At 36.7% G+C, this 27,959-nt stretch overlaps 1 protein-coding gene across 1 annotated transcript in view; it reads right to left on the reverse strand.

The window, feature by feature from the left end:
• Nucleotides 1-27,959, reverse strand: part of ADK (adenosine kinase) — a 303,687-nt gene that overhangs the window by 68,791 nt on the left and 206,937 nt on the right. Inside the window, exon 6 of the mRNA XM_009277647.2 lies at nt 15,273-15,443. Coding sequence (XP_009275922.1) covers nt 15,273-15,443 — 171 coding nt within the window. The remainder of the gene's footprint in view (nt 1-15,272; nt 15,444-27,959) is intronic.

Consider the following 27,959-nt stretch of genomic DNA (forward strand, 5'->3'; position numbering starts at 1 on the left):
GGGGGTTGGACGAGATGACCTTTAGAGGTCCCTTCCAACCCAAACTATTCTATGATTCTATGATAAGAAAACCACTCCCAGGTCTTGATGCACTGAGGCAAGGTTGAGCCATTGTGGAAAGTTTGAAAGGCTAAGGAAATTTCTCCATCTCTGGGAAATACAGAGCCATTTTCAGGTAGAGACTCTATCTGATTTTCTCAAGTCTTCCCCTTATTCTTTGTCTCCTCCTCTCCTCAAATAATTCACCAACGGCTGAGATGTGGAATTAGAAAAGAACAGGCTGGACTCTGCCCTCCTTTAGCAAACAACAGTAATGTGCAGAAAGAGGTTTTGGTCTCCTTTCATGCTCTGCTCTTCATCATAAAGAATGTTTGGCTTAAGGAGGTCCTCCTTTTGTCCCAGCTGAGCAATATAACACAATTGTTAGGTCTTTCATACACAAACTTGTTTTGGAACAGTTAAGTGCAAGCTTAACACATAGCTTAACCCAAGCTTCTCACACATAGTGATGATGAACTGATACTCAGAGAAGGAAAGCACAGTTGTCTTCCAATTTAGACAGTGACTGTAATCCTGCTGAGCAGATAACCAAAGGGATCGGTCCACCCATGACACAAAATGAAGGAAGGCACTGATAGGTCAAGTGGATCCCTTGGGATAATTTCCTTGGGTTAGACTACATGTATGGCTTGCAAGTCTTACGTTTCTGAAAGAAAGGGGATAGTGTTTTGTGACAGCTGCATTATATCATCATATCAAATGGATTAGGATGGCCGTGGAGACTGGAAGGCCTACACAGTTATCACTGATGAGGGAGGTACAGCTGAATAAGTCTTTCATAGAACATATACCAGTGTATGTCCAGTGACTGGACGAATATCAACAGATATCTTTTTAAACTAGAGAATCCAGCTGCTGCAAGAAAAACAAAAAAGGTGGTAATTATAATTTATGTATGAGGAGAAAGCATCCACCTTAATGCATCATTGATGTTCTGGTCATATCTCTAACGCCAATATTAAATTCTGTTTTTCACTTAAAGCAGAAATTTGACCTCTGTTTACTGTGAGAAATACGGTATCAAGACCTTGCATGCTTTGAATGTACTGAGAGCGTACAAGAAGTTTATTTATGAATCCATTGGCAGCTAGGTCCTTTACCACAGATACCAACATTGGCTGTATCCCAAAGAATTTAACAAACATGTTGTTAAGTAATTATCATTTAAAATTTGACATTCAGGCTATATTTAAAGATGGATATTTAAACAACCTGTTGATGATTGTTTTATCTAATTATATCTAGAGGGACTACAGCAGTGCAGGTAGCTCTAATATGAGATTACTAAAATGCTAGTTACCTGTCAGTCTTTGTCTAATGATTTTATAGATTGTAACAATTTAGCAGTGGGGAAGAAGCTCAAGGACTGCGTTTTGGTTTCTTACTTTTCGGATTGACCGTCTCAAATTACATCCCTGTTTAAAAATCATGTGGCCACAGCTCCTTGGGCCTCTTCTTTAAAATATCGCCCATGTATCTGCTGCCTTAGCCCCACTGCGCAGAGGGAACCTCAGACAGAAGCTACAAGTCTGAAAAGGGGGAGAACAAGGAGTAAGATCTCCTTCTTCCTCTGGCAGTAAATTCCTAGATCAACTCAGGCTGTAATGTGCGACTTCACATTAATATAACTCTGCAAATCACCACCTGAAGGGTCTGATTCATCAGTAATGCTCTCAGTTCATTATGCTGTTCTGCTGATAGAAGAGGTACATAAGTATAGGTTAACAGGTTGGTGCACTGTGGCTCTTTTTTCTTATACTCTGTTATATTTGTAAATCTGTTCTTAAGAGTCAACATCAATACAAAATGATTTAAGGCTGACACTGCTTGAAAGAGACAGAACTTTTGCATGGCTGTGTAATCCTTGGGTTTCTTGTTTGGAGTCCACGTATGACACTATAAAAAAAGCCACAACAACAACAATCATCATCATCACCCAGGACTAAAATTCACACCAGGTCAATATAGAGTTAAAATCAGGGTATGAACCAATAACTTCAGCATTAAGAACTGCAAGTATGCTGTAAGAATTCTGAAATCCGTAAGCATGAATATAAACTCAGGAAGCCCAGGGTTACGTTTATATTGAAAAAAATCCAATCACATTAAGATAAAAGATAGACAAGCAAGTTACTCACACATTAACTCCTACCTGTCATGATACTATGAACGAAAACATACATGAAAAAAGTCCAAAGTCCTGAAAACATAATTCCCAGCTAATCCAGTACCACAAACACCAAAATATTTAAGTCATAACAATGGTAGTTTTACTACAGGGTACCCCATCATTACTATTCTCAATAGTAGGACTGAGAAGACACCTCCCTGAGACACAGCTCTTTCATGGCTCTTTTGTGCTGACAGAGGACCAAGTTAACAAAAAGCAACCTACTTCTCACAAATCTTGCAACACACAATCCCTGCTGCCATGTTAAAGACTGCTGTGACAATACAGGGAAGCCCAAGCTCCTTTCCCTTTGCTCTCCTGCATAAGACTTAGGCATAATACAGTTAATAATGAGTATGCATTCTTTTACGCTGTTCTGCTAGAATTCAACAGTTGTTTTAAAACATGGGGACTGCTATTAAAAGTTGCTGGAAGTATTCATGCAGAAAGCTGAAAAGATTGACAGTGAATTTTTTTACTTATATAGCAAAGACTAATTTGTATTTTACGCTGTTTCAGCAGTCTTTGACTGTTTTCTTCAAAATCACTGGCTCAGTGGCACCATATGGAGCATGTTGAACTTAAGATACCAAGAATGTGTCCAAGATATATCTCACTCCAGTGTGTTAAAACATTCCACCCTGCAGCTGTCATTATAGGAATATAATTCATACCCTAAAGTTTAAAGAAAAACAGTGTAGCTTACTATGCTTACAAAAATACAAGATTTTTTTGGTTCCAAGTAACGGTCAGTAAATGGAGAACAGTTAATCTTAAATACTGCTTTCTTAAATACTTAAAATTTTAACTGATCATGAACTGCTTTAATTCTGCATGATATTTAAGATTGAAAACAAAAAAAAAACCATGCAAAAGAAAAACTAAAAAAATCTATAGTGAAGGGACTTATATATCTAGACTTAGCACAGCCCATCATTACTTTTTTCCTCTTCCATTGATTTATTTTCTTTTAAAAATTGATATATGGGATTACAGGGCAAAAACCTTAGCTACACTTTTGGTAATGGCACTGAGCAAGTGTATGATCATTGTTATGACATTTCACCTCTCTCTGGTCATTACTTCTCCAGTCTTTTGTTTGTTATCTCTGTTTAAAATGTAAATTTCTCAGGACAGGACATGCCTCTTACACTGGAGTGAAGGGATATATATCTAGACTTAGCACAGCCCATCATTACTTTTTTCCTCTTCCATTGATTTATTTTCTTTTAAAAATTGATATATGGGATTACAGGGCAAAAACCTTAGCTACACTTTTGGTAATGGCACTGAGCAAGTGTATGATCATTGTTATGACATTTCACCTCTCTCTGGTCATTACTTCTCCAGTCTTTTGTTTGTTATCTCTGTTTAAAATGTAAATTTCTCAGGACAGGACATGCCTCTTACACTGGTTTGTACAGTGTATAGTACTCTAAACACCTTCTATAAAGTAAACTGCTGTAATAATAAGGGTAGGAGATAGGCAAGAAAAAAGAACGCATGATGGTTTCTTAGAAAAGCTGTCTTGGGATGGACACATTACTCAAATGGTCAATTCGCAAGCTAGTAATGCAAGTTGCCTTAGAAAAGGATCCACAAAACCATTTTAACATGCCAACCCATCATATATTCTGTATATGACATGTTTCAGAGGAAAACTGTTTTAGAGAATTTAAAATTTTTATTGATACTATTTTTCATATGCCTTTGTCTGTAAAGTCAGGAAGTTGTATGAGGCTCAGGGGAAAATGTTTTAGAAACCTTCTAAGGTTATCCCATAATAGCTTATTGATAAATGGTAAACTCGTATGTAAGGCTTAATATCCTCAGGCTTTCAAGGGCAGGCAGTAAGTTGTGTGTGTCTTGCTGGCGAGCTGGGGACCTCCCCTCTACAGTATTGTCAATCTTCCATTTACAGCCATCCAAGGACCAAAGATACAGATGCAGGCCTGAACACTGCGTGCCTTATGTCTCTAGCCAGTATAACATTAGGGAGGCATTTCATATTTGCAGGGAGATTACTGGGAGCAGGGACATGGAAAGGGTTTTCAAGGGGTGGTTTATTACAGAAAGATGGCTAGTTGGGGTAGTTCAGAGCATAGAAGCTGGCTCTGTTGAGAGAGAACAGTAACTATGCTCAGTAATAAGTACTACTGAAGACCTTGTTATACTTTCCACATAGCTGAGACAGGCAACATAAGATCCATAGAAGTGTTTGTAAAATGTGGAATTAAAATTGGAAAACATTGCACAGTTATACCAAATTTGCACCCCAGGCTGTTGCTGGGTACGATGTGTTTGATTCCAGAAAAATGGAATGCAAGAAATACGCAAGGAAAAAAAAAGTAGTTAAGGAAACGTTATGAAAAGGTAAGCATCATAACTTATGATCTTGATTTAAATTAGTAACATGGTTTGGACAGATTAGCATAGACAAAATTAGTTACATTTCAAACAGTTTGCAGGATGAGTTGAATATATTTCAAATCTACTCTTGGGAATTTTATCTACATGAAGTATAATTTTTCTTATTCATTATCCTGAACAAGGATTTATTGCAAGAGGTCTTATTAACAGATGAACAAAACAGTAGCACTGAAAACAGTTGTTCAATACTAATAAAAAAAAAAATCATTAGAAAACTGCCCACATGTTGTATAAATTATAAAATAAGAGAGTTCTATTTATCTGGCTAATCTTTTCTTGAAAGAAATATCTTTTCCTTGTCAAAGGACCACAGGACTGGCCATAATGGATCAGATCAGCAATCTCTCTAGTCCAGGACCCTGTCTTTGGAAAACTGTTACAAAGAAAACTGAAGGAAACTGAAAGTTTACAGAACAGTCTGGTTTCCTTTAAACTCTCATTAAAGAGTTGGCTCTTACCCTGAAAAATAAGTGTTTAAGGATATTAACTGTGGATAGCCATATTGTCTAATTATCCAATTCTCCTCATCCACCTAACACTCAAAATCATTACTGTATCATTGAACATACAGATTTTGAAATAGAAAAATTAGGGGGTTTGTTTTGTGTTTCATTACATGAGATACTATTCTAAAAATTGTTACCTTGAATAACAGTCACAAGAAAGAATGTCTGCATAATTTACTCCTGAATTAAGCATCTTCCTGGTCTGATAACATTCCTCGTTAACCTATTACATATTCTTCTCTCTCTCTAGATCTGTCCAAATGCCCTCCAAAGTAACCAACTTCTGTTAATTTGTGTTGCAGTATTCTATACAGTGCACTTTTAAGTTCCAAATAACAAGAAAGAGAAACTCTTATTTAAGAATAGTAGAGGTGAAGGTTGGTTAAAAAGAGGTAATTGACATTTAACTTCCTACAAAAACAACTCCAATGGAAGAGGTGCAAAATGAATAGGTATGCTCTGAATAAAGTCTGTTACAAGGAAGACCCCTCCCTAAAATACTTAATATCTTTACCATAAATGAAAAGACAACTTTGGGATGACTTACGTTGTCACTTCCATGCCAGCTTAAAAATTATCCCGAGAACACAGCTGAAGATGATGTTAACACATTAAACACTTTGATCTCGATTTTAGCTTGCTCTACCTGAAATATATACATGAACCACTCATCCTGGGACACAAAGTTCTTGTTTGAAATATGAAAGAAACTCATCTGCAAGTAGAGTTAATATGGACTCCTGAAACTTACGGTTTCCATGGTGTACTCTGAATAATGGGTCCACCTCCCACCAGTGCTACCCTTTAGAATACTTATACGTGTGTCCACCCACCTCTCAGATAATGCATGTTCAGAGATGGGCTACAATTGGCCAGCATAAGGCTATGTACTTCTTCAGTTCTTTTCACCCGTTTAGATTCTAGAAGAAATTAATTTGGTTCCAGATGATGAATGTTCTTTTTTGAGCAGTTAGATTCAGTAGTTTGACTCATTATTGTAATTCGCATATACCAAGATGCAGCTCCATCCGAATCTGGCATTTACTTTGATGTTCAAATCAAATGCATAGTGTTTGGCAACTATATGTGCAGAATTTAAATTGACTGATCCATTTATCTGAAACTGGTATGTGTCCAAGACCACTCACAGATGTATCTACTGGTCTAGTAGAAATTCCAACGAGAGGAAAAAGACACGTTAATCATAGCTGCTCCAAAATGACATACATATTAAATATTGTGTGTGTTAAGACCGTCTGACTGCCCATCCACATAGGTCATACATGTTTCAAAAAAAGTTTAGAAAAAACTTCAGGTGAACTGATGGTGAAAGTTACCTGCAATTCCATGAAATTTCAGATATTTTTCCAGCTGGAGGAAGGTTCTCCTTTCAGAGCAATCAGAACTGCCGCAACGACACAATTTATGGCTACAATTTCATTTCTCACGAAAATTCCAGTTCTTTTAAAAAAGAAAGAATGTTGCACAACCTGGAGAGGTCAACGGTCTTGACTAGACAAGATAAAAATGCCCTGGTCTGTCAGAGGAATTCCAGAGCAGAAAGACATTTGGTTAAAAGAAATGCTGAAGAGGACCTAGTTCTGTGAGGTCTCTTACCTGCCAGGAACCAAAGATACTGCTAATAGCTTGGCCTCTCAGAATTACAAAAATAGTATCCTTCAGAAGGACGGCCACAGAGAAAGAGAAATAAGCATGCTGTTGACCGGCACCTGAAGACTGGCTTAGGCTCAAAGGACAATAATATCAAAGTGACGAAACATAATTTCTTAATAAAAACAATGAGTTTCCCCTGAATCAAGATCCATCAATCTTCAGCACCAGAAAAATTTAAAATAAAACTCCTAACTCCAGAAATTTCTTGGGACATCCTCAAATAGCCTATTCACCTAGCAGGGCTGGTTTTTTTCCTTCTCTTTTCTTCTCTTTCAAGTACCCTTTGTTCAGGCTCAAATTTATAAACACAGGAAGCATCAATACATACTCCTCAAGCAAATACAAGCTCTTTATATAAAAAACCTCTGTCCAAGAACTTTACAGCTAATACCTGAACTTATCCATGCATAGTAACATTCAACTAAATACCTGCAGATAAAACTATATTGAGTGGCTGCATATATAACATAACTCAGGATTATTGAGAATATTGCTGTAAATACTGTATTACAGAAATAAAATCTTTAAGTCAGACAATGTCCCCAGCTGTGTTTCTTTGCTGTATTGCTTGGGAGACCCTAACAGTATAGACTGGTTAGATCAGATGAAACAGAGAGGTTATCAGGCTTTCTCTTGCAAAGTTCTCTGTACCACCATGTAGTACCCTCTCATCTAGTCAGATCTAGTGATCCTGTTGCCTGGGAAAGCTGGACCGGCTCAGTGATTCAACAGTAACCCAGCCCACAGAAACTACTCTTGCTATGGACGTAAAATTGCTAAATCTGACCGAAGGGATGAGACTATGTGATAAGGGCAGGTGAGAAAGGTCCGCATCAGCTCACATTTAGGTGTTACCCATGGGGATAACATGGAACTGCAGCCTTACAATTCACTGTAAGGACTGTAACAGGGGGAGAACCCCCAGTATATGTTGGCATAAAAGGCTTTAGCATGATCTGACAATGCTCTGAATCAGAAACTGGCTACCTCTGCCCCAAATAGGGCTTGAAATGTGGAGTCACTGAATAGACCTTAGCTGGTTTGGAAAACAAAAACCTTTATTGAAACCTATATACTTTACCTGCATTGTTATCTGCAAGTATCTCTGTGAAATTGAATTGTTCTGGATTTACACTGATTTAAAGAAGTTTTTGTGAACATTTCTGCCTTCATTCTACTTCTTATCAACTATATAACTAAATTTTATTCATACTCTTATTTTTGCAGCTCTTACATTATGTATTTGTATTATATCATGTATTATACATTTTTGCCCTAGTACTGATTCTTGAAAATGCACATGCAGTTCACCTTTAAAACGCTTTCAGAGACATACATTAATATTATACTGACAACTGACAGCCAAATTCTGCAGGTCTTTTCCTCCAGTCAGGTGAGTTTTGTCCTAAATGTATCCAGCACCTGACAACATTTCAGGACACTAACTGAAGAAAAAAAGTTAGAAAACGATTTTGCTTGTTCCTGGCTCTGCTCTTGCTGTATGACCTTGGGCAAATAACCTCTCAATTGTCCCCCTGTAAAGCAGAGACAAGACTACACACCCACCTTATTGGTTTATTCTGAGCTTTAATGTTTATGAAGTGTTATGAGACGCTCTGGGAAGTGCTACAAAGTGAAAAGGGTTATCAATCATCGTCAGTAAAACACAAGCTGCTGAAATACGGTGAAATCTGCCTTCCCTCCTCACAGGACATGTTCTGTCTTGTGCTGCGTTCTAACCAGTATTTGTAATCTTGAAAGTGTCTCAACACTGCATAGCATAAGGAAGGATAAATATCCCCGAGCATTCTGAGAGACTACCAGAAAATATTTTTAGTTTTAAGAAGTGAAGCCGGTTGTAAAGTATATTCTCCTCTTCTAAATACCTGCTTGTTTTCCATACAAGGAAAAAAGAAAGCCATTTTTGAGATAGGATTCCTAAATTGCTTAAATAGCTAGACATTAGCTGAAAGCAGCACTAAATATCAATTTAAATACTTGGCTCTCAATTTTCCTTTCATTCATAATGTACTAGGTAAACTATACTAAAATAATTACTTGCTTATTACTCATGAATTTCAGTGCAGCAGCTGAGACAATGTAGATAAATAAGATGATTAATTGAAACAGAATGAATCACAACAAAATATGTTGTTGTATAAGGTATGATTAACTCCACAGTGATTCATATCATTTCAGATAACAGGGCTTTTATCAAAGACGGCTGCAAGGTTGGGAAATGATTTAAAAGCATTTCATCTTAGAGAGCCACTGCAGTTCACAGGAGAAGCAGATTCAGTGTCTGCAGCTGAAATAGCCTTGGGCTGTTTCAGCATCCTTCCCACAGCACATCTTTACAACATGCCATTGACATTAGAAACCTCCCTTGTGCTAGAGACCCTCTCATTTTTCAGTTGGCCACAATTTATTAGATATTCCAATACTGAGAAAGTTAATTCTATGAATTAAGCAGCAATATTACAATGCCATAGCTTTCCTGTAATTGAAAACACAGCACCTGCACCAGGAAATAAGTGTCACAATTCTACAAAGACATCAAAGAAAAATAATATTTATTTTTCCTCCATTTAAAATTATGATTTTTAATTCCCAGGCTCCCTCCAAAGACTTTGCAGCCTTCTTAAATGTAGGATTTATAAAAAGAAATTGCTATCTGTTTACTGCAGTTTAGAAAAGCAAACACCAGCAGCAGCTGACCTTAAAAACCTCTACCTGTTAAAACAGAAGAGAAGATGAGATGTCTCCCTACAAAATTTTTTCCCATGTGCATTTAATAAACTGGGTCAGAATATCTGACTACGATTTTTAACTCAACCGCAGACTCCCTGTAGGGGACTGTGCAAACCTCAGTCTCTCACTCAGCCTACAAAATGAAGATAATTACCCTCACCTGTGGGGCAAGTTTCTGAGAACTTCTGAAAGCAGAACGAAAAGTAAAATACTGGCGTATAAAGTGAAATGCAAACCACTGACACCCAACTTAATTTCATTTAAGATGATTTAATGTTTCTGAAAAATTAATTCAAAATGAATAAAGATGTAGAAGCTGAAGGTAAAGGTTGAACTCATAAGGAAGATAGCTTGCAAACAACCACTGACTGAAAATAACCCCTCAATATGGACCAGTTCCAGTAAGTTAAAAAGAAAGAATCAAGGTCTCTTAAGGGCTCTTTACATAACATACATGCAAGTCAGCAGTACAGTAAAATGAGCCTCTTCACGATACCCAGTTTCAAATATGATCTAGTGTTTGCCTTCTACTAATAATTTCAAACATTCAAAAATAATTTCAAATGCTTACTTGAAAATACTTCAAACAGAAACAACAATTTGGTGATATTTATGGCATGAGCAGCCGTACTTTGCTGTGTTCCTTACTTTTTGGCCCAAGTGATACAGAACAGACTGAAATGTTTGTTTCCCTTTCATTACTTATTGAAAGTCAAACTGTATTTCCCTTCCTCTACACAGCAAATTACATCTGCCACCTGATTTTCTCCTGTCTCTTACCTCTTAATCGTTTCCTCAGAATCAGACAATTCGCCAGTGCGAAAGGACATTCAGGTAATGTGGAAAACTATCTGCTAGGTCTATAAACAGCAGCAATTACACTGGTCTAAATTCCGACCAATTCAGTTATGCTGTTATGAACGCACACTGGTTTAAAAAGAATCACCGTGAGGCTCATTTATCTTACAAAAGTGATTATGTCTCGTTCAAGATTCTTGTGAGCTGTGGGCAGATTCCTAAGCCTGCAGGTATCGATCTGGTCCCAGGTGATAATCCAGCAGACGAAATTTGTAGGCAGGACTGAAGGTTGTCCACAGTGTCATATCTTAATGTAATATATCAAAGTATGTGGAGTGAAAGTTGTTTACAAACATGCGTTACAGGTTACAGAAAAGGAATAGACCAATTTGTTTGGAAACCATCATTTAGGTGTAAATCCTAGTGTGTTGAACACAGTTTTATGCCAGAAAGCTTAGCAGCATTTCCATTCACTTCCCTGGTTAAAATATAAGCACAAAACTACAGACAGACTGCAAGTTCAAAATCAGGAGCATGTTAACCGGTTATTGGTTTTAGATTTACTGTTTTTCCTTGCCATTAAAGAGAATTTTCCATGTCATTAAAGAGACTTGCCTTTATAAAGGCTTATAAAGGCTCTTAAAGGCTGTGTCCAAACCACATATATTTGTAGGGATGTTTATGTGAGTACTTGATACCTCACTTGAAAATACTTTAAATTAAGGAGGCACAATGTACCATTTCGGTATAATTTTAAGATGAAATGATGACAAGACCCGTTTGGTATCTTATTGCATACAAAGGCACCCATCTTTTTAAAGCTCAGGATTCATAACTCCAGAACCACCACTAAAGCTATTGTCATTGCTTTTTAAAACACAGAAGTCTTGTATGCAACCTTCTTTCTTTTCAGCACATTTGCTGTCACACCAGCATCAATTTCCCAATGAGCTTGCAGAAGCATCTGTCTTTGCAGAACTTCAGCTTACAATCCTGTAATTAATTTGTTCAGAGACTGGGTGTTTAGAAGTAACAGCTCTTTACACTAGAGAGGAAGGGGATCTAATTTCCAAGAATAATTGTTATCTTAGTTCTCTTTATTATAGTCATGCTTTAGAAAAATCCACGATTTCTCTTCTACATAACCTCCTCAACTTTTACTGATCGCTGTACACTGTATACTGCAAGCTGTAGTGTTTGGTTATGGTTTTTGTTGCAAAGCAACAGATAAGGAGCTCAGCATGTCTGTAATTCTAAAGTTTCTAAATTCTAAAATTTTGCAGAGAAGTCCTGCCTACACGCAGGAAAAGAACCCAGAAGGTCTTTACCACATCAATATCTTAATAAAGATTCCTCTGAGTCATGAATGACTGCCATATGCAGGGCTGAATCATGTGAAGGCTTTGTAGTGTCCCTTGAATTCTGAAGACCTCCACAGAAAAGAAACTGCTATCTAGCTGCATGTCCCAAAACACACAGACCGTTCCCCCCAGAAGTAGTTCCTTCCCCGGGGAGATGCCATTGTAACTCACATCTTTTGGGGAGACTAGAAATTGAGTTCAGGTTCCCGTGCCCGTTATTGACTTCGATGGGTCAAGTATATCAGAGACACCGTGCTTTAGCCCTAACCGGGAAAGCAGAAAGAGGTCTGGGAAAGAAATACATGCAAATTTAGGCTCCTTTACTTGCCTAGTATAATTGCTGTGTAGGAAACATTCCACAACTCTGTGCAGAGATGTAATTTTAAAAGCTTTCACTCCTTTGACCATTCTGTTACTGAAAGTTACTTTGAGTCGTAGAGTATGTATTCTAAGGTGAGCTTTTACAGACGAATTAAGCAGCAACTTGTGACAAAGCAGTTATCATCAGGAGATAATTGACCTTATTTGAGAGTTAAGCATCCTGAGGCAAAGTAGAGTGTGCTTAATCCTGGCAGGTTAATTATCCAGTGATTATGGTAGCTTGGAAGGTATTATTGCTAAGTACCATTTGCAAAATGACACTATTAAAAAAACCTTAATTTAATAAAAATTAAAAGCAATGACAATAATCAAGTTCTCCAGTCATGTATTGCTAGATAATGACTGCAGAATGGCCCTAATTGGTTAGCAACAACGAACATATAATTATTCCTATTCTGAATGTTCTGTACTAAATTTATTATATGAAGTACAGTTAATAAGTATCAAACATCCAAGACAAGATGTTTGGCTAGTTATAAAAGGGATTTAAACAAATGATCAAAACCACCAGTGGTCACTAAGCTAATGCTGAAACCGATACATGTACTGAGTTGTTATCACAGCATTCAGTGTCTCTACTGCAGTTCAGGGTATCCTGGCATTTACATTCTAAACTAGAACATTTATTCTGAGAGGTTTATAACTTGCCCATTTTAATTACCATCTGGCTGAAACTTGAAATAACCAATCTCCATTCAGATGTAAATTTTTAAGTAGGAGATGTAATTTAAAATCACTTTGCCAATTGTTTTTAGTTTAGGAATGGCAGCAATTTAGAATTTTGCTGCTCTTGGATGTTTTTGTATTACTCAAAAAATAAACAGCTCAGTGCTTAACAATAAAATTGTATTGGTCTATAATGTGGAGTGAAGATAAATATAGGGAAGAATAAAAATCGTGTCTGAGAGTATTGTTTGTACTAATAAAGTAACAACCACACCACTTAGTATGCCTTGCTTATATGTTTACTTACGCACTTTCAGTATTTAACTCAACTAGCAAAACTGATGGAAAATGTAGCAAAATGCAAAAGGAAATCACAGTAAATGGGCAAAAAGTGGTTCATTGCCCATCAAGGCATACATACACACAAAAAAATCCTGAATGTACTTGTAGATGAAATGAATACAGGAGAAAAAAAAAACCACCACCACAAAGGAGGAAGCTACTAGAAGGCAGAACATGTCAGAATGAGCTTCTCTCGAGTTTTGCAACTACTCTTTACCACAAACCATATGCAGAGAGCAGAAATACTGACAATCACAAGATACAGCAGCTACTAAAAACTGGAAGTACACCATGCCAAGAGCGTGGTTTCGAGTCACACAGAAAGACAAGAGAATAAAGCACTGCTAATAGCATTTCAACAACTCAAAAGTAGCAATGGCCACCTTATATAGCAGAAAGCAGAGACTAAAAAATGACCAGGGTTTCAACTGATTAGTATAAGTAACAAAGCATAAGAGGCTGGTACTCTGAAGTGTGTGTATTTATCTCTCTCTCTCATACTGTCAAGTTTAAGGATGATCGCTTCAGTCTAAATAGTATCTTTTACCCTGAAAGACACCAAAATGCTTCAGAAATTATACACAGAAAATGCAGGGAGTCTTTCAACTTTAATACACACAACAGTCCTATACAATATTTTATGACAGCAGGTGAATAATGCCATAGCAAGCTGAAATGGCAGGTGAAATTAAGGTAGTCTGAATATAATTTCTAAAATTGGAATGTCGCCAGTAAAGTGGACTATTGCTTATAAAGTGTGCAAGTACACCAAAAGTAACAACCTATGTTCTACCTTCTGAAAAACAGCACCTAATGAACCACCGTGATCTGAATTCTCCTAATAGGTCAATGGGGCAATACCTACATAGAAGACCAGCAAGGTTTAATCCCAGAAGTTTCCATGAAGCCCTTCCACCCAAACACGGACTAGACTTGCTATTACTTAATTTGTGAAATCTGACAAGATTTTTTTTCATTGAGATTATACTGCTATTAAAGAAAAATATTCAGTAGCATCTGAATACAGTGAGGATTGTATTGCGAAATACAGAATAAAGGTAACAGTTGGCAATAGCAGCAAAATGTCTGGAAAATACTTCTTCTGCATCATTAGCTACAGTTAAAAAGGTTTTCCTTATCCTATTGCATCTAAAAACATTGCAATTTTCTTCATTTTAAAAATACTTTTTTTTTTTTTTAAAAAAAGTCCTGTATCTGTAACAATGCTAGCCCCTAGTGTGGACACATGGACAATAGTGTAAAAACTGACTCGTGTTGGTGCAACTCCTTGTGTCACAATCAGAAATAACCACTGACAGGAATAAGTCGCTTTTCCATAATTTTCCTGTACTAATGCAGTTATCTTGAGTCACAAGCCCACACTTCATTTAGGTGTGTCACACTTTCCAAGGCTTTTTTTAACCTTTTTCTGCTGAGCAAACTAATAAATATTTAAGAGCACTTTCTGAAGTGGAAAAAAAATCAAAAAGTGATAGCACTACAATGAGTGAAATCTGAATTAATTGGTCTATTACCATGGACTTGCAGGCAGAATTTCATGCAATCTGTTTGCCAACTGTTGCATAGCAAAGATAAGCCTTCCTTAGATGGACTGCTAGTCCATCTACCATAAAATCAATGAGAACCTTCTAAACCAATTAACCGTTTCTTAGTTTTCTCCTCCCACTTCTCCCCAAAGAGTCGTCTTCATCACAGAAAATGCTATTAATAGCAGCAGTATGGGTATGGAAACAAGTTACAGAACCTCAGCAGCTCTGCAGTAGCCCTTCATATGTTTTCTTCCAGCAGAGAGTTAACTTCTGGGTGAGTACATCATGCACATGGATCGTTATTACAAAGCAGCCAATGTGTTGGATATTTCCTCTTTTAACCTAGAATAACTTGTGCACGTGTCTCTGTACCAGAGTGAGCAAGTTGTACACCTCTAACAGGTCAAATGACGTCTTTGGCATCTACTGAAATACCACAGTCCTGTGACCGTGGATTTCATTTTCTAGTGACACTTCACATGGTCAGTCTCTCTCTATAAATAACGGAGAACCAGGAGGCAGGCTCCTAGACACAAACAGCTACAAGAGATACAAATACTTCAATTACTTTGACAAGACTCACCGTCTCATTTCCAAAAAGGACGTCGACATAAGGCATGACTTTCATCATAGGCTCTTTGTAGAACTGGCTAATAAATGGTGCAGAAAGATTCAAGCTGAAGATCTTGTTGTTTGCAGAAGCCTGAGCAGCCACTTTTAATACTGCTTCTGGTGACACCGTCAGAAAGAATCCCTGCAAGCATCCAAACAAATCAATGGATGTTACTAATTTCATACTAGGAAAATTACACATTAAGTATGCTGCTTCTAGAACGTCTCCCCCAGCCCACCTTTGTCATACACTTGCACAGATAAGAACTACTGGAAAACACTGCCTTTCCATTAAGGTATTATGGAGGTGACAAAGAATCTGCATATGTCTAGAATCACAGCCTTCCAAAACTAAACATAACTCCCGACCTCTGCATTCCATGTAGTACACTTTCCCGTGGCAGCTAAGACTAATGTTTGTGTTTTAAAAGGTGATATATTATAATTCTAAATGCCCCTTTTTAGTAATAGAGTCAATCAGACTGCGCTGCTTAATTCCAAAGTCCAGTATGATGGCTCTATACACAGGTAGCAGATTAATGAAATCCCTTGCCTGAAAAATTATTACCTTGTTTATAATAAATATGTTGAGTATGCTGTCTTTGTAGTAGTTATTGTTTTGCAGGAAAAAAACTAGGGGTTTTCATGTTTCCACAAATGTATTTTATTTGCCCCCCTCCCAAAAGTATTGTTCTTTATTCTGAATATGAACATTCAAGTAAGTATCAATCGTGAAACAAAATAAACAGAACTCAACCTGAAATGACTATTTGTCTACTAAATTGTGCATGCCGACTTCAACCCTGGATGAAGAACAGTTCAAGGCTGCCATTTTGAACTTAGCATTGCAGATGGTTACCCCAGCCGCATGTGTTTCAGGAGTTATGTAAAGATCCCCTAGAGTTTCATTAATCTACTAATTAGACAAAGGCTTAGTCTTTACACTAATATAACAAATTTTGTATGTTTCATTTTTATAATCCTAAAAGCAATGTTACTAACTGTTCTCAAAACCTAGTGAATAATAGCAATTTTCAAGCAAGAGCAGCAAGTGTTAAATTCAAGGCCAGAGACGATGTCTAAGGCACCGTAACAAACAACTTTGAGGGGGGTCTCATCAATAAAACACCATCTCAGTCCTATCTGTAACGTCGCCACCATGACACTCTAATAGGCATAATAGCGAAACAGTCTTATTTTCCAGTTTTTATCCATATTATTATGTCTTCGGATCGCAGAATATCTGTATTTTTATCCTGCATACTTCAGCTAACAAATCATCTTAGGCATTCTACTCACTGGAAAAAAATAATATAATGAAGAGTCTACAGATTAAAGATTACTTAGAAAGTCTTTCTTTTTATTTCTCCTTACTCGATGCTCTCCAGTCTAACAAATACATGATTGATTTCAAAATCTGGGCATGATTTGCTACATGACAATAAAAGTCCAAAGGGCGCAAGAATGCTTTGCATCTTGTGGAGTTACTCAGTACCTTGAACGACTGTAAGCCTGTAAACATCCAAGCTTCTTTGCTATTTTTACATTCTGAAGAATTAAAATGAACAGTTTATATAACATCTCGTCTCCATAGCAATCTCTACTATCTTTTAGTTTTTCATTTAATGAACAGAGTTGGATTTTTTAAAACCTGTTCCAAACACAAAATAAAAACCTTTCAAGGCTAACATGTTGCCAGCTGTGGATAAATCACAAATTGCTATACAGTGGTCTACGTAAATAGTAACCTGGTCAAATAATTAGGCTTCTTACCAATTTTTGGCTGAAAACTTCGTCTGAACTAAAATACATCTGATTGTAATTTAAGGTTCAGAACACTATCCCCATGAGATCTAACTCAGGCCTGCATCCAACTCCCTTTTCCTTGGAAAGGCAACATAAAAGTACTGAGATGCAGATAGGAGAGCTTGCTTTTCAGATCCTGCAAAGTAAAGGCCAGGAACTCTCAAAGGCTACAGCTCTGTCTTCTGGGTTTCCTAAAAATCACTTCTGCCATTTACTTGCATTCTTCCAAGAGTTTGTTGTATTTTTATTTAGATAACTATTTGACATTAAAACATCTAGAAATTGAGCTGTGTATACGAGAACTCGTCAAAACTTTGCGAAGTATAACATTTCTTTGCAAAAAAAAGTTGTAGCAATAAAAAAAAATAAGTTGTAGTACTACAATTCATACAATGGAATTAACAAAGTGGGAAGAAAACGTATAAAATCTGAACTGAACAGATTTGGGTTTAACGAAACCTAATTAGACCCCCCTCCTTAAGTATTTGAATTGCGTTTGTCTCTATTTTTAGTGGAATTCCAGCTACAGCTATGGCCAGTATAGTTACGGGAACCCAGCTTCCAATTACAACTAGATAAGCCACAGACCATGCTATTGCAGCATGCTACAATGTTGTACAGGAATGAACTCCACTAAAACAAACAGGTTTTCTCATATCTCACTGGGATTCACAAGAAAGTCACTCCGTGGCTTCCTTAGAACCACAGCCCACATGCTTCTTGCAGCTGCCACTGCTTTTGGTCCAGACAGATGTATACAAAGGAATGCCTAAGTCAACTACTCCTACCTACTCTGACAAGTAACTGTTAGCCAACATCAGCTTTGAGTGTGAGAATAAGCGTATCTCGGTATCACTGGTATAAAAGACTTTGTATTTCACTAGTAAGAAGTTCTATTCCCACTAACAAAAGGTTAAGAGGCCACTCAGAAGATATTCTATACCCACCCACACACCTCAGTCTACTTCTGAGAGTTTTGGGAACCTTTTTACCCTCAAAACCCAAAGGTACCGTAAAACAACTATGAGGAAAACACCTGTAATCAAAGGATGAGACACTTAGTCAACATACAGAAATTCCAATAGCCTGGGAAACTTACCTTACATATGAAATGAAATGACTGTGTATGTATCTATCTTTGTGAAGGAACGTTGTACATACAAGGACATATGATAACTGGACAGTGCAGTCAAAGAAAGTGAAAGGCAGCAATATTGTACTAAGAAAACCTATTAAACATTAAAGGCTATCAGACATACTAGCAGCACACAGGATTCCTTTGGCGTGCGCTGATTGAGACTGAGTATACCAGATGCTACTGCTTCATGATGTGCCACTATTTTCTGCTGCTCAAAATGTAATTAGCCTCTTTTCTATGCCAGGAGGAAGGTACCATTGTACCACAAGCCAGAGAGCAAGGCTGAACTAATACATACACCAGGAAAATAGGATGATAGACTAAATTATTTATATGCATGTTTGTACGTATACACACGCAAAACACAATGATACTTTTCTTATGCACTGTAAGCAGTCCTTCTGTTTAAATACAGTCCTTTGGTGGAGAAAAACATTTTCCTTGTGGGAGAAAGAGAAACAAAAAGGAAGAAACAAGAAAAACACATTTGTGTATTGCAGACACATGGCTATGGGAGATACAGTAGCTTGTTTGTAACTTAAGAGCTTTTAAAATTCAATATTAAGATGCATATGACAGCAGTAGACAGAGTCAAGAGAGAATATCATCTTAATCTCACTTTTACAATATTCAGGAATTCTTTGATGCACCTTTTAAAATATGCCAGGGTACTGTGAATATGGATAGTCTTTTACACTCAAGTCTTTTTTTATAGACACTAGCATTACCGGAAGGATTTAGTGGGTTTACACACAAGCAATTTGTCTTTGCAAGCCATCTCTCTCATTTTTATCACTCGCAGACCCAAAAGGTTTCTTCTGACCTACACTAAGCTCATACAGCACTAGCTATAGCAGATGTGAGGGCAGCAAATTAAGGGTGTCAAAAGTGTCAGCAGCACAGAATCGGAGCGCGTTGAAGGACCTCATGAAGCCAGAACAACTCTGGCTTTGGTGAAAGTAATTCTGTATAAGGTGTTCTGTCCAAACTGAGAAGTCTTGCCATCATTTGTTCACATGAAATAACGTGCTTGCGCTGAATTCGTCTGGATTACATACATGTAATGTTTGCACAATGAGGATCAAGTGGGTTTTGTTGTTTTTTTTTTAAGCCAGTGAGTATTTCTTTAAAGCCAAAACTGAAATCTGTGACCTAGTGTACATTTAGACAAATCCAGGCTGAGATGATAACAAACAGCTTTGCAGTTTTGGATTTATTATTGTTTAATAGCACAGAAGCAATGTTTGCATAAGAACATAGAGAGATAATAAAAATTAAGATTGTTCTCAAACCTGCTACCCACTAAATGCATCTGCCCTCTCTTCTTTCTAGCTCTTCCTCTTTCCTTGCCAATCCCACTTGCAGAATGGGTTACATGAAAATAACTTTATCATATGAGTGACAGGATTTTGAACCACGGTATTCTGAGCCGATTTTGAAATGCCATTTGGTAACAATGTAAAAATCAATAAATCGCAAGCGTGAATCAAAATATTTAACTTTCAGAAACACATATACAACAGTCTGCTGCCGTTTAAGACAAATTATATTCTGCCAACATGAAAGGAACACATCATTTAATCCAAAATTATTTTATAGCAAGCATTTACATAAAAATGCAATTATGACGACATCACACTCTCATCCGTCTAAAGGGTGGAATTTTTCAGGCACATAGAAAGTTTGACAGTTACGTAGTGACAGCCCTGATAAATACTGTGATTCAGTAAAGCCCTACAGAAATCATCTAACTTGAAGTATGCTGGCAGTTCCAGTAGAGGAGTGAAACTGCTAAGGTGCCAGAAGAACTTGCTCTGTTAAACGACAGACATAACCAAGTCAGAGCTTTTGGACCTGCTTAAGTTTCCTATGTTCTGTACACAAAGAGAACTTCAAGCCACACACTTGGGCAGAAGAGACTTCCCTCAGCTCTGCTCTGCCATCAGCCTCATCTGCTGCAGTCTAGCAGAAATACCAGGGCTTGGAAGGAGTGAAGCTGCAACACATGGCAATTCTTGGGATGGAGAACGAACCACTAGGTAACTGCTCCAGACAGAAGAACTTACACAAGGCTTCCGGGTGCCCTTACAACCAGAAGGGACTGAAAGACTTTTGTCTTCCAGCCTCTCAACTGCACGGAGCACAGGCTGGGCGCAGTCCATGTCCCACCCACTGTGAGACAAGGCAATGAAATCATCTTCCTTCAGAACAGGAACCAGAAGGAATCTTCTTGGTAAGTTAGAGCAAAAGCTCTTCGTCTGTCTTAGTACTCATGTGAGTTTAAAAGAGCAGGGAACAATTTAAAAACTATCTTTAACACTGAAATATCTGAGCACAATACTTGGAATGCGCAACACTGTCAAGTTAGCAGACTTACTGACCCCTTACCTCTTCCTCTGAGTTTTGAGCACTTATACTTGCAACCTGTTCCTGCTTGAAATTATTTGTTAAATTATTTTCCTCACTGAGATATGACAGAATAGTATCAAACGATAGAGATAGTAAAATACTCACAATGTGGAAAAAAACTCCAGAAATAATTAACAAAACCCCACAAATTAAATAAACAACATGACCTTTATTAATGAAAGTGCTTGTGCTTTAAGTCATTTTTTACTTCCTCTAGGAAGGACAAAAGTGCTATTAACTACCCACTTGGGAAACATTCAGTCTGTAAATTAGTGAAATACACGAACGTTATTTTAATCTGTGTACCTGTTCGTCATGTAATAGGTCATTTAGGAACTTAGAAAGTACCTACACAGTATCAATTGCATTTTGGAACTATATTTTATCTTGTAGTGATCAGCAAGTGGTTACTTAATGAAACAAAACCCGCTGCTTTTTGTCCAGTTCCTACTGGAGACAGTTGTTTTAAATCAGAAAGCAAGGACAGCAAGAATGCAACAATTTCTCTGAGTAATTGTTTTGGCTTGTTCCTGTATGCATTGTTTATTTTTATGAAAGTACTGCTTTATAACTGGAAAAGGACTAAGCTGTAAACTATTGTTTTATCATTCTGAGCGGCCAGTGTTTCTGTTTTTGATAAAAGCCAAGTTTCAAACAGTTTTCAGTAACATAGGAAAAAACCTAACTGTCAGTAAACGTGCTTATATTGACCGTGACATTTTCCTCTATGATGGTGCCAACATGTCAGGAGGAGAGGATTGCTTTCAGACTTGAACAGCTTCTTTGTTGCTGCAGTGAACTCTGATTGCTGCCATATTAGTATCTATCAGATTACAACAGTAGCAGAAAACCTCCAATATTTAACATTACATGTTAAAGAAAATAATTATTTTATGCATATATGTACAATTTCTTTTTCGTTTTAAATAATTTGGAAATCTGATTACTATTGATTAAATTAAGCACTCTTCAGGAACTTCTTCCAAGCCCTATTTAGGACAAAATAATTGTGTCTTTACTTATGAGGTGTATACTTGCAAAGCGTATAGATGAGAACTTTAACAATGAGGTGGAGGTGTACACACATGTGCAAGAGAGCAGCAATAATACTTATTTTTGGTGTAGGGAAATGTCATCCCAAATAAAAAATTCTCCTATTTCCCTGGAAACTACAAAGTTAGTTAAGCTCATTTTGGAAAGACGAATTAAGATCTTAAGATGATGGTTTGACAGAGCTCCCTAAAGTCTGCCCCTCTGTGAGGAAGCAAAAGATCTCTCTATTCTCTCTAAAGTTCAGCATACAGTTTTACGTGAGTTTATTAAGCTCAGGGAGCGAGATGTCTATTTCTATTTATACTGAATTTATAACAAAATTTTGGAGGAAGTATTAAACATCATCTGGGAGACAGGAGCAGAGAGGTTTTATTACTTTGATTAAGTAATTCAACCTTTTTTGCCTCTGTTTACCCACTTGCAAAATAGTTATAATGATAAATACACCTCCATTGGCAGAACCAGTGGGAGGTTTAATTACTTAACATTACTGAAATGACTGAAATTCTGTGTTGAAAGGTATTATAAAGTACAGGGTATTACCATCAATAAAATAAGCTGCAAATCAAACAAGCTATGATAAAGAACAAGCCACTTTTCTTCTTTTCTCCTAGTATCCCAAAACCACTTTGCTACACTTTTTCTTCATTGAAAACCAACTTAATCCTTACTGAGAAAGCAATGCATCTTAAAATACTTGTTAAATTGTTGATTAAAAAGAGAAACTGCTTCTTTCACCTTTCATCCTTCTAAAATAACTCTTTATCAAAATTAGGTTTGCCTAACCCATCTATGAATATGAGGGTAATGCTGTGTTTAGACCAAAAAGTAGACTCAGAAATACCAATTATTGTTTAATGAAACAATAACCAGAAGACTAAAAATTGGTAATGATGTTATTTATGATGTTTGGAACAATGAGATAATTGATTTTCAATCTTAATTTCCACAATTTTGAGCACAATCCCAAGGTCCCTGTCCTGGCAAATAAGCATTTCAGGAAGTAAAGAATAAGGTATGGTTAATTTAGGCCCTTGATGATTGTGCAACATTTGCTTTTTTGTGTATGGCTAGTTATATTAATGTAATTTGGCATCTCATTAATTATGTAAACATCAACCATATGTTGAATTCATTCAAGTTTGGTGTGTACATAATGTTTACAGTATATTAGTAAATTGAGAGAATCTACGTAACTACAAATGCATAGAGAATTTCTAATTCTCTAGACAGTTAATCCTCAGTTTGAAAGCTCTGTAAGCAAAAACTTAAAACAAGCCTATTCCTTGCTTATTCAAATAGCCTTGAACAGGAAAAGAACAAATATGAGTATCTCTCTAATTAAATGTGCTTATACCAGCACAATGGCTTATTTTATAAACACAGGTAAAACACTCAAAGACTGAAACAATGACTGACCATTGGTGTATTAGTCGATAATCACCATTGACTGACTGGGTGTCAAAAGATCTTGTAAAAATGCAGATTATTTGATATGGTTGTACAAAGCCTTGTGGAGAACGGTTCAAAGCTTGCGTATCAGTACTGCTTACTTAAGAATTTTGTCTTTAATATTCCATGGCCAGAAAATCATAAAAATTTTTCTGCTGTGTACACTCAAGAGACTTTTTGGTTATATGATTACGCACACAAATAGTGTGACTTTTGGAGTGGAGGGGGAAACTAATTTGGGCTTGCCCTGCTGTATTTATAAATATTAGTTCCCCTGCCCACAAAAAAAAAAAAAAAAAAAAATCCTCACCAACCTCTTGCCCTATAATAGTGTGTGTGTGTATATATATACACTGCTATACCTGTGCCCTCGGAATGGCAGGATTCCCAGGTGATGCAGAGGAATGCGACTGTTATGTAATATAAACAAATACAGGAATGAGTCCAATGCCACAAAAAATAAGTCAACTCCAGCATGACTTCTATACCTTATGGACTTCCCTGTCAACAACGTGGTCATGCTATGAAAGATTTCACTTAAATTCAGGTTAGAAAACAGATATAAGGTATAATAAAACAGGTATGTTTTTCCCTAAGCACTCTCATACTGAAACACTTAAGAAGAAACCTTTCTTCCCTCCCCCCAACTACCTTTGAGATCTTGTAAATTATAAGAACATAGCAGCACGGGGATTAAATATTAATCAAAGTCATTACCATCATCGTTAGAACATATTTCAAGAGCCCCAAAGAAAGAGCATATTATTTCACTAATAAAGATCATATCATCAGAAAGACTACACTGATACTGTAGCATGGTAGGTACAAAGAGGAAAAAAAAAGAAACGATCAAGAGGTAACACACAAGATTTCTGAGTCTGTTTAAGTAAAGCAGACTCACCGTGGGCAAAACAGAGCTCTAAAGAACCACAGAAGCATGCAGTGTATTTACAAAATGTAATTTTGCTGGGGAAAAAAAACCACAACAAAAAACCAAGGATCCAAACTCCATAAATTACATCAGTGAAAATCCAGCGCAGCTCTAAAGGTTCAGCGGAGATCTGAATTCATTTCGTGTGCAATAGGGCTATCCAAAACGCAACCAGTACACCTCAAACTAATAACATTGTTCACAGGATGACTTATTCTTTGCATTAAAGTAATGACAAGTTTTATGGAATAATAGGACTTTTGCTATTTGCAAATTAAGGTGTAAATGATTAATAAACCAAAATACCCTCTCCCGCTCCCCAAGGTATTTGCTAGCTGATTCTAAATAGCCTACGTATCCTTATGATACATTTAATTTAACAAGCACCACTATTGCATAAGATTATGTGCATAGTAAAATAAAATGCTCAGAAGAACTAAAAAAGTAATTGGCAAAATAATAAAGGATGTATTTCTTTCAATTTCTGGCTTACCAAGTTTAAAAGTAAGTGCGTTAACATTTCCTTTTAAATATCACCCTTCTCACAACTCTAGCCCCAGACCCACAATTCCAAAAAAACTTCTTTCACAGCAAATATGACATTTACTATGAACACGCAATTAGGTCCTAATCACTTGGATTAATTACCACATCAGGGTTCACAATAAAACATTTATTGCTCACACTTCCACACATTAAAATTAATTATTTAAAAGAACATTAATGTTATTGCTTGGCCTTTTAATTTTCATTATACAGACTGTTGCATGACTTTGTTTCTGAACACACAAATAAATGAGGGTCAGGACCTATGCTAATTCTAATAATTATTAAGAAATATAGTTGAAATGTGGACAGTTGCTAAACTCTAAACAAAGATATTTTCACTTAAATTAATTTGGGTAATAATAATTGTCTGTAGAACACTGAATACAAGAAACTATGTAAGTGCTTAGCATTAATTATTATAGTCTGAATTAGTACTTTCTTCAAGGGGGGGGGAATACCCCTAACTATTAGCTTTTTAGAGCCAAATAATATTTACATTAAGTTCCTGTTTCTAATGAATTCATGAGCTCACGCTTCAGAAGCCCACTGACCGTACCACTACTGTAACCAGGGAGAGTAGTGTTAGTCTTTTACTCCCAGATCTTACAACCTGAGGGGAAACTTCTCTGCTAAGACGCTCTTTTCTGCAATGTCATGTTATTGTGGGAGTAGCAGGTTTCAGTAGGGGCTTCAATTTGCACTGCTGTTCAAGATGCTTGAATTCTCCAAGTAAGTTTTAATTTTCTACTGAATATTTTCCATACTTCTCTCCATGAAAATGTCTCTGAAAATGTCTCCACTCCTGTCACATTATTTGCCCACCTTCACAGAGAATCAGACTATAGATACAGGAGATACGACTGAGCAAACATTTTTTCCCATTTAATTAAAATGTGCAATATTTTTAAAAACAGTTTTAGATCAATAAAAGATCAAGTTAGGTGGTCAGCCTATGGCAGAGAACTAACCTTTCTTGATGCAGAACACCTCTGAGTTTTCAAGTAAAACGATTTTGAGAACAGGAAACCCCTGAAACTTAGTGAGCAAATACCTATTTGTTCCCTAAGAACGTCTGGCCTGTGACAACACCCCTTTAGCCACCTTAGAAGTATAATGTACCCATGCAGCCTCTCAGTCTTCATAAATAGGCGCCCAAGTTCAATGGGGTACAGGTCCCTTCTGCGGACGTTACTGTGTGTTTAGTACTAAATGTTGACGTGATGTACACCTCCTGATAGGAAGACTTGCAAATGATTTTCCATTAAAAACACTAGTGTCTGCAAAATGGAATTCAGGAAATACTGAACGAGGCTGCTCACATAGACATCGTGATGCAATTTTTGATGGTAGGATTACATGCTACTGATTTTAAGAACACTGTGTAATGTTATACCTTTTTTCTGCAACAACAGAAACATATGGGCAGTATTTTCTACTTAATGTATGACAGACAAATGGATTTCATAAACTGTCATGTAAATGAGGATTTATAGTTCCAAGTCAATTTACAGATTAAGAACAACAAAAGAGAACAGAAATAACAATTAAGAAAATCACTGGTAACTGATAATCAGTGACTTCTTTGGACTCACTGAAGCCTCCAAAACTGTTACTTTATGGAAACAAAGTTACATTCAAGGAGATATTTCCAACATGGCAATTCTGGTTTTGGAAGATCAGCCTAACCCCTCGAACCAACATCTCTCCTATTTGTTAGTGCCCAAATTAGTTTGTCTGCTTTAATTAAATTTGCTGCTTCTTGAAATGTCCAAGTGTACAGGGAAAGAGAAGAGAGATTTATATGAGGTAATGTTCTTAAAAAATTGTCTTTGAAATTATAAAATACAAACAATTTTTTTGAAACTCATGCAAGTTTTATAACGTTTGAAGAAATTTCATGTGGAAAAAATTTTCACAAGATGGGCTAACATTAGAATATCTATCCTAGGAAATATTCAAAACGACCGAACATAAAGCAACTGTGTAAACTTTGAATTTGCTCTAACAAACCTCTGGTGGTCCATACCAACCTGAATTATTCTAGAAGTCTATGATATACTAAGTCTGTATTTGAAAAATATGGACAAAAAAAATACGTGGACAAAGCATATAGCCTCCAATGTTCTATCAGCTTCTAAGAGAGTATTTCAGAGCACAGCATCCCAGATACTGCATACACCTCTAACAAATCATGTAAGAAATTAGCTATTTCACCCTGAAATTAACACCACAAAACGTATACACTTTGCAAATGAACCGTGTAAACGCATTATGAGTAGAATAACACCTTAGAGGTTAAGGCACTCCCGTGGCCCTTCAACTTCATATGGAGCTTCCCTGAATTCAAAATTATGAAGTCAATGAGATCTTAATAATGCCTACAGCCCTATACGTAGACAGTCCTTTGGACGGGAATGAGCGCTGCTACAAGAATATTAATTATGAAAAAATGTTCCCTGCTCTTTTTTTGCCCTTTACTTGAATCTCTGCCCATCCACTTTGTGTCCTTGAAAATAGAGAGAATAAGAAAAATAGAAAAAAGCTATCATGATGTATTTAACAGTGTTAACTTGTGTGCTAATTTATACACTATAACCATGATTTTCTAGATTAGAATATCAATTAATAACTTTGACATATTGGACACATAAATAAAGACAAATGAAAAAGCACTCCTTTTTAAATCAGCATTTAAGCTCATGTTTTAGTGCTTTTATAAGAAAAGGAAGTTGGGATCTCTCAAAATCACCTCCTCAGTTCTGAGAGTTTAAAATCCATTCCTTATGCTAAATAAACATAATTTCTACTTTTTAAACAGCCAAACTAGAACATTTTGGAACTGCAAACAAATAACCTCACTTTAGGGAATGAAAATTATTGGTCCGTGTCAAAGTAAAATGCAGCAAGCATTCCTCAAAGCAAACACAGAAAGTCTCTGTCTCAAGTTTTTGATATATTTTAATGTATCTGTATCAATGACATGCCTTCATTTATAGGAAAGCCCGATGATTCGGTATGTATTGGAGCTTGCTTTCTCTTCAAAACAGCTAACTATGGAAATCAAGGATTTTCTCTTTACTCCTGGACCTGCAACGGCTCCTCATCAACATCTATGGTCCAACCTAGTCAGGAGCCTAGTAAGAAACCAAACACTGGCAGAGGGGTATGTCCTGGTTTCGGCAGGGATAGAGTTAATTTTCTTCCTAGTAGCTGGTACAGAGCTGTGTCTTGGATTTAGGAGGAGAACAAAGTTGGTAACACACCGGTGTTTTAGTTGTTGCTAGGTAATGCTTACACTAGTCAAGGACTTTTCAGCTTCC

Source organism: Aptenodytes forsteri, unplaced genomic scaffold (assembly GCF_000699145.1).
Source record: "Aptenodytes forsteri isolate BGI_AS27 unplaced genomic scaffold, ASM69914v1 Scaffold15, whole genome shotgun sequence".
Classification (NCBI taxonomy): domain Eukaryota; kingdom Metazoa; phylum Chordata; class Aves; order Sphenisciformes; family Spheniscidae; genus Aptenodytes; species Aptenodytes forsteri.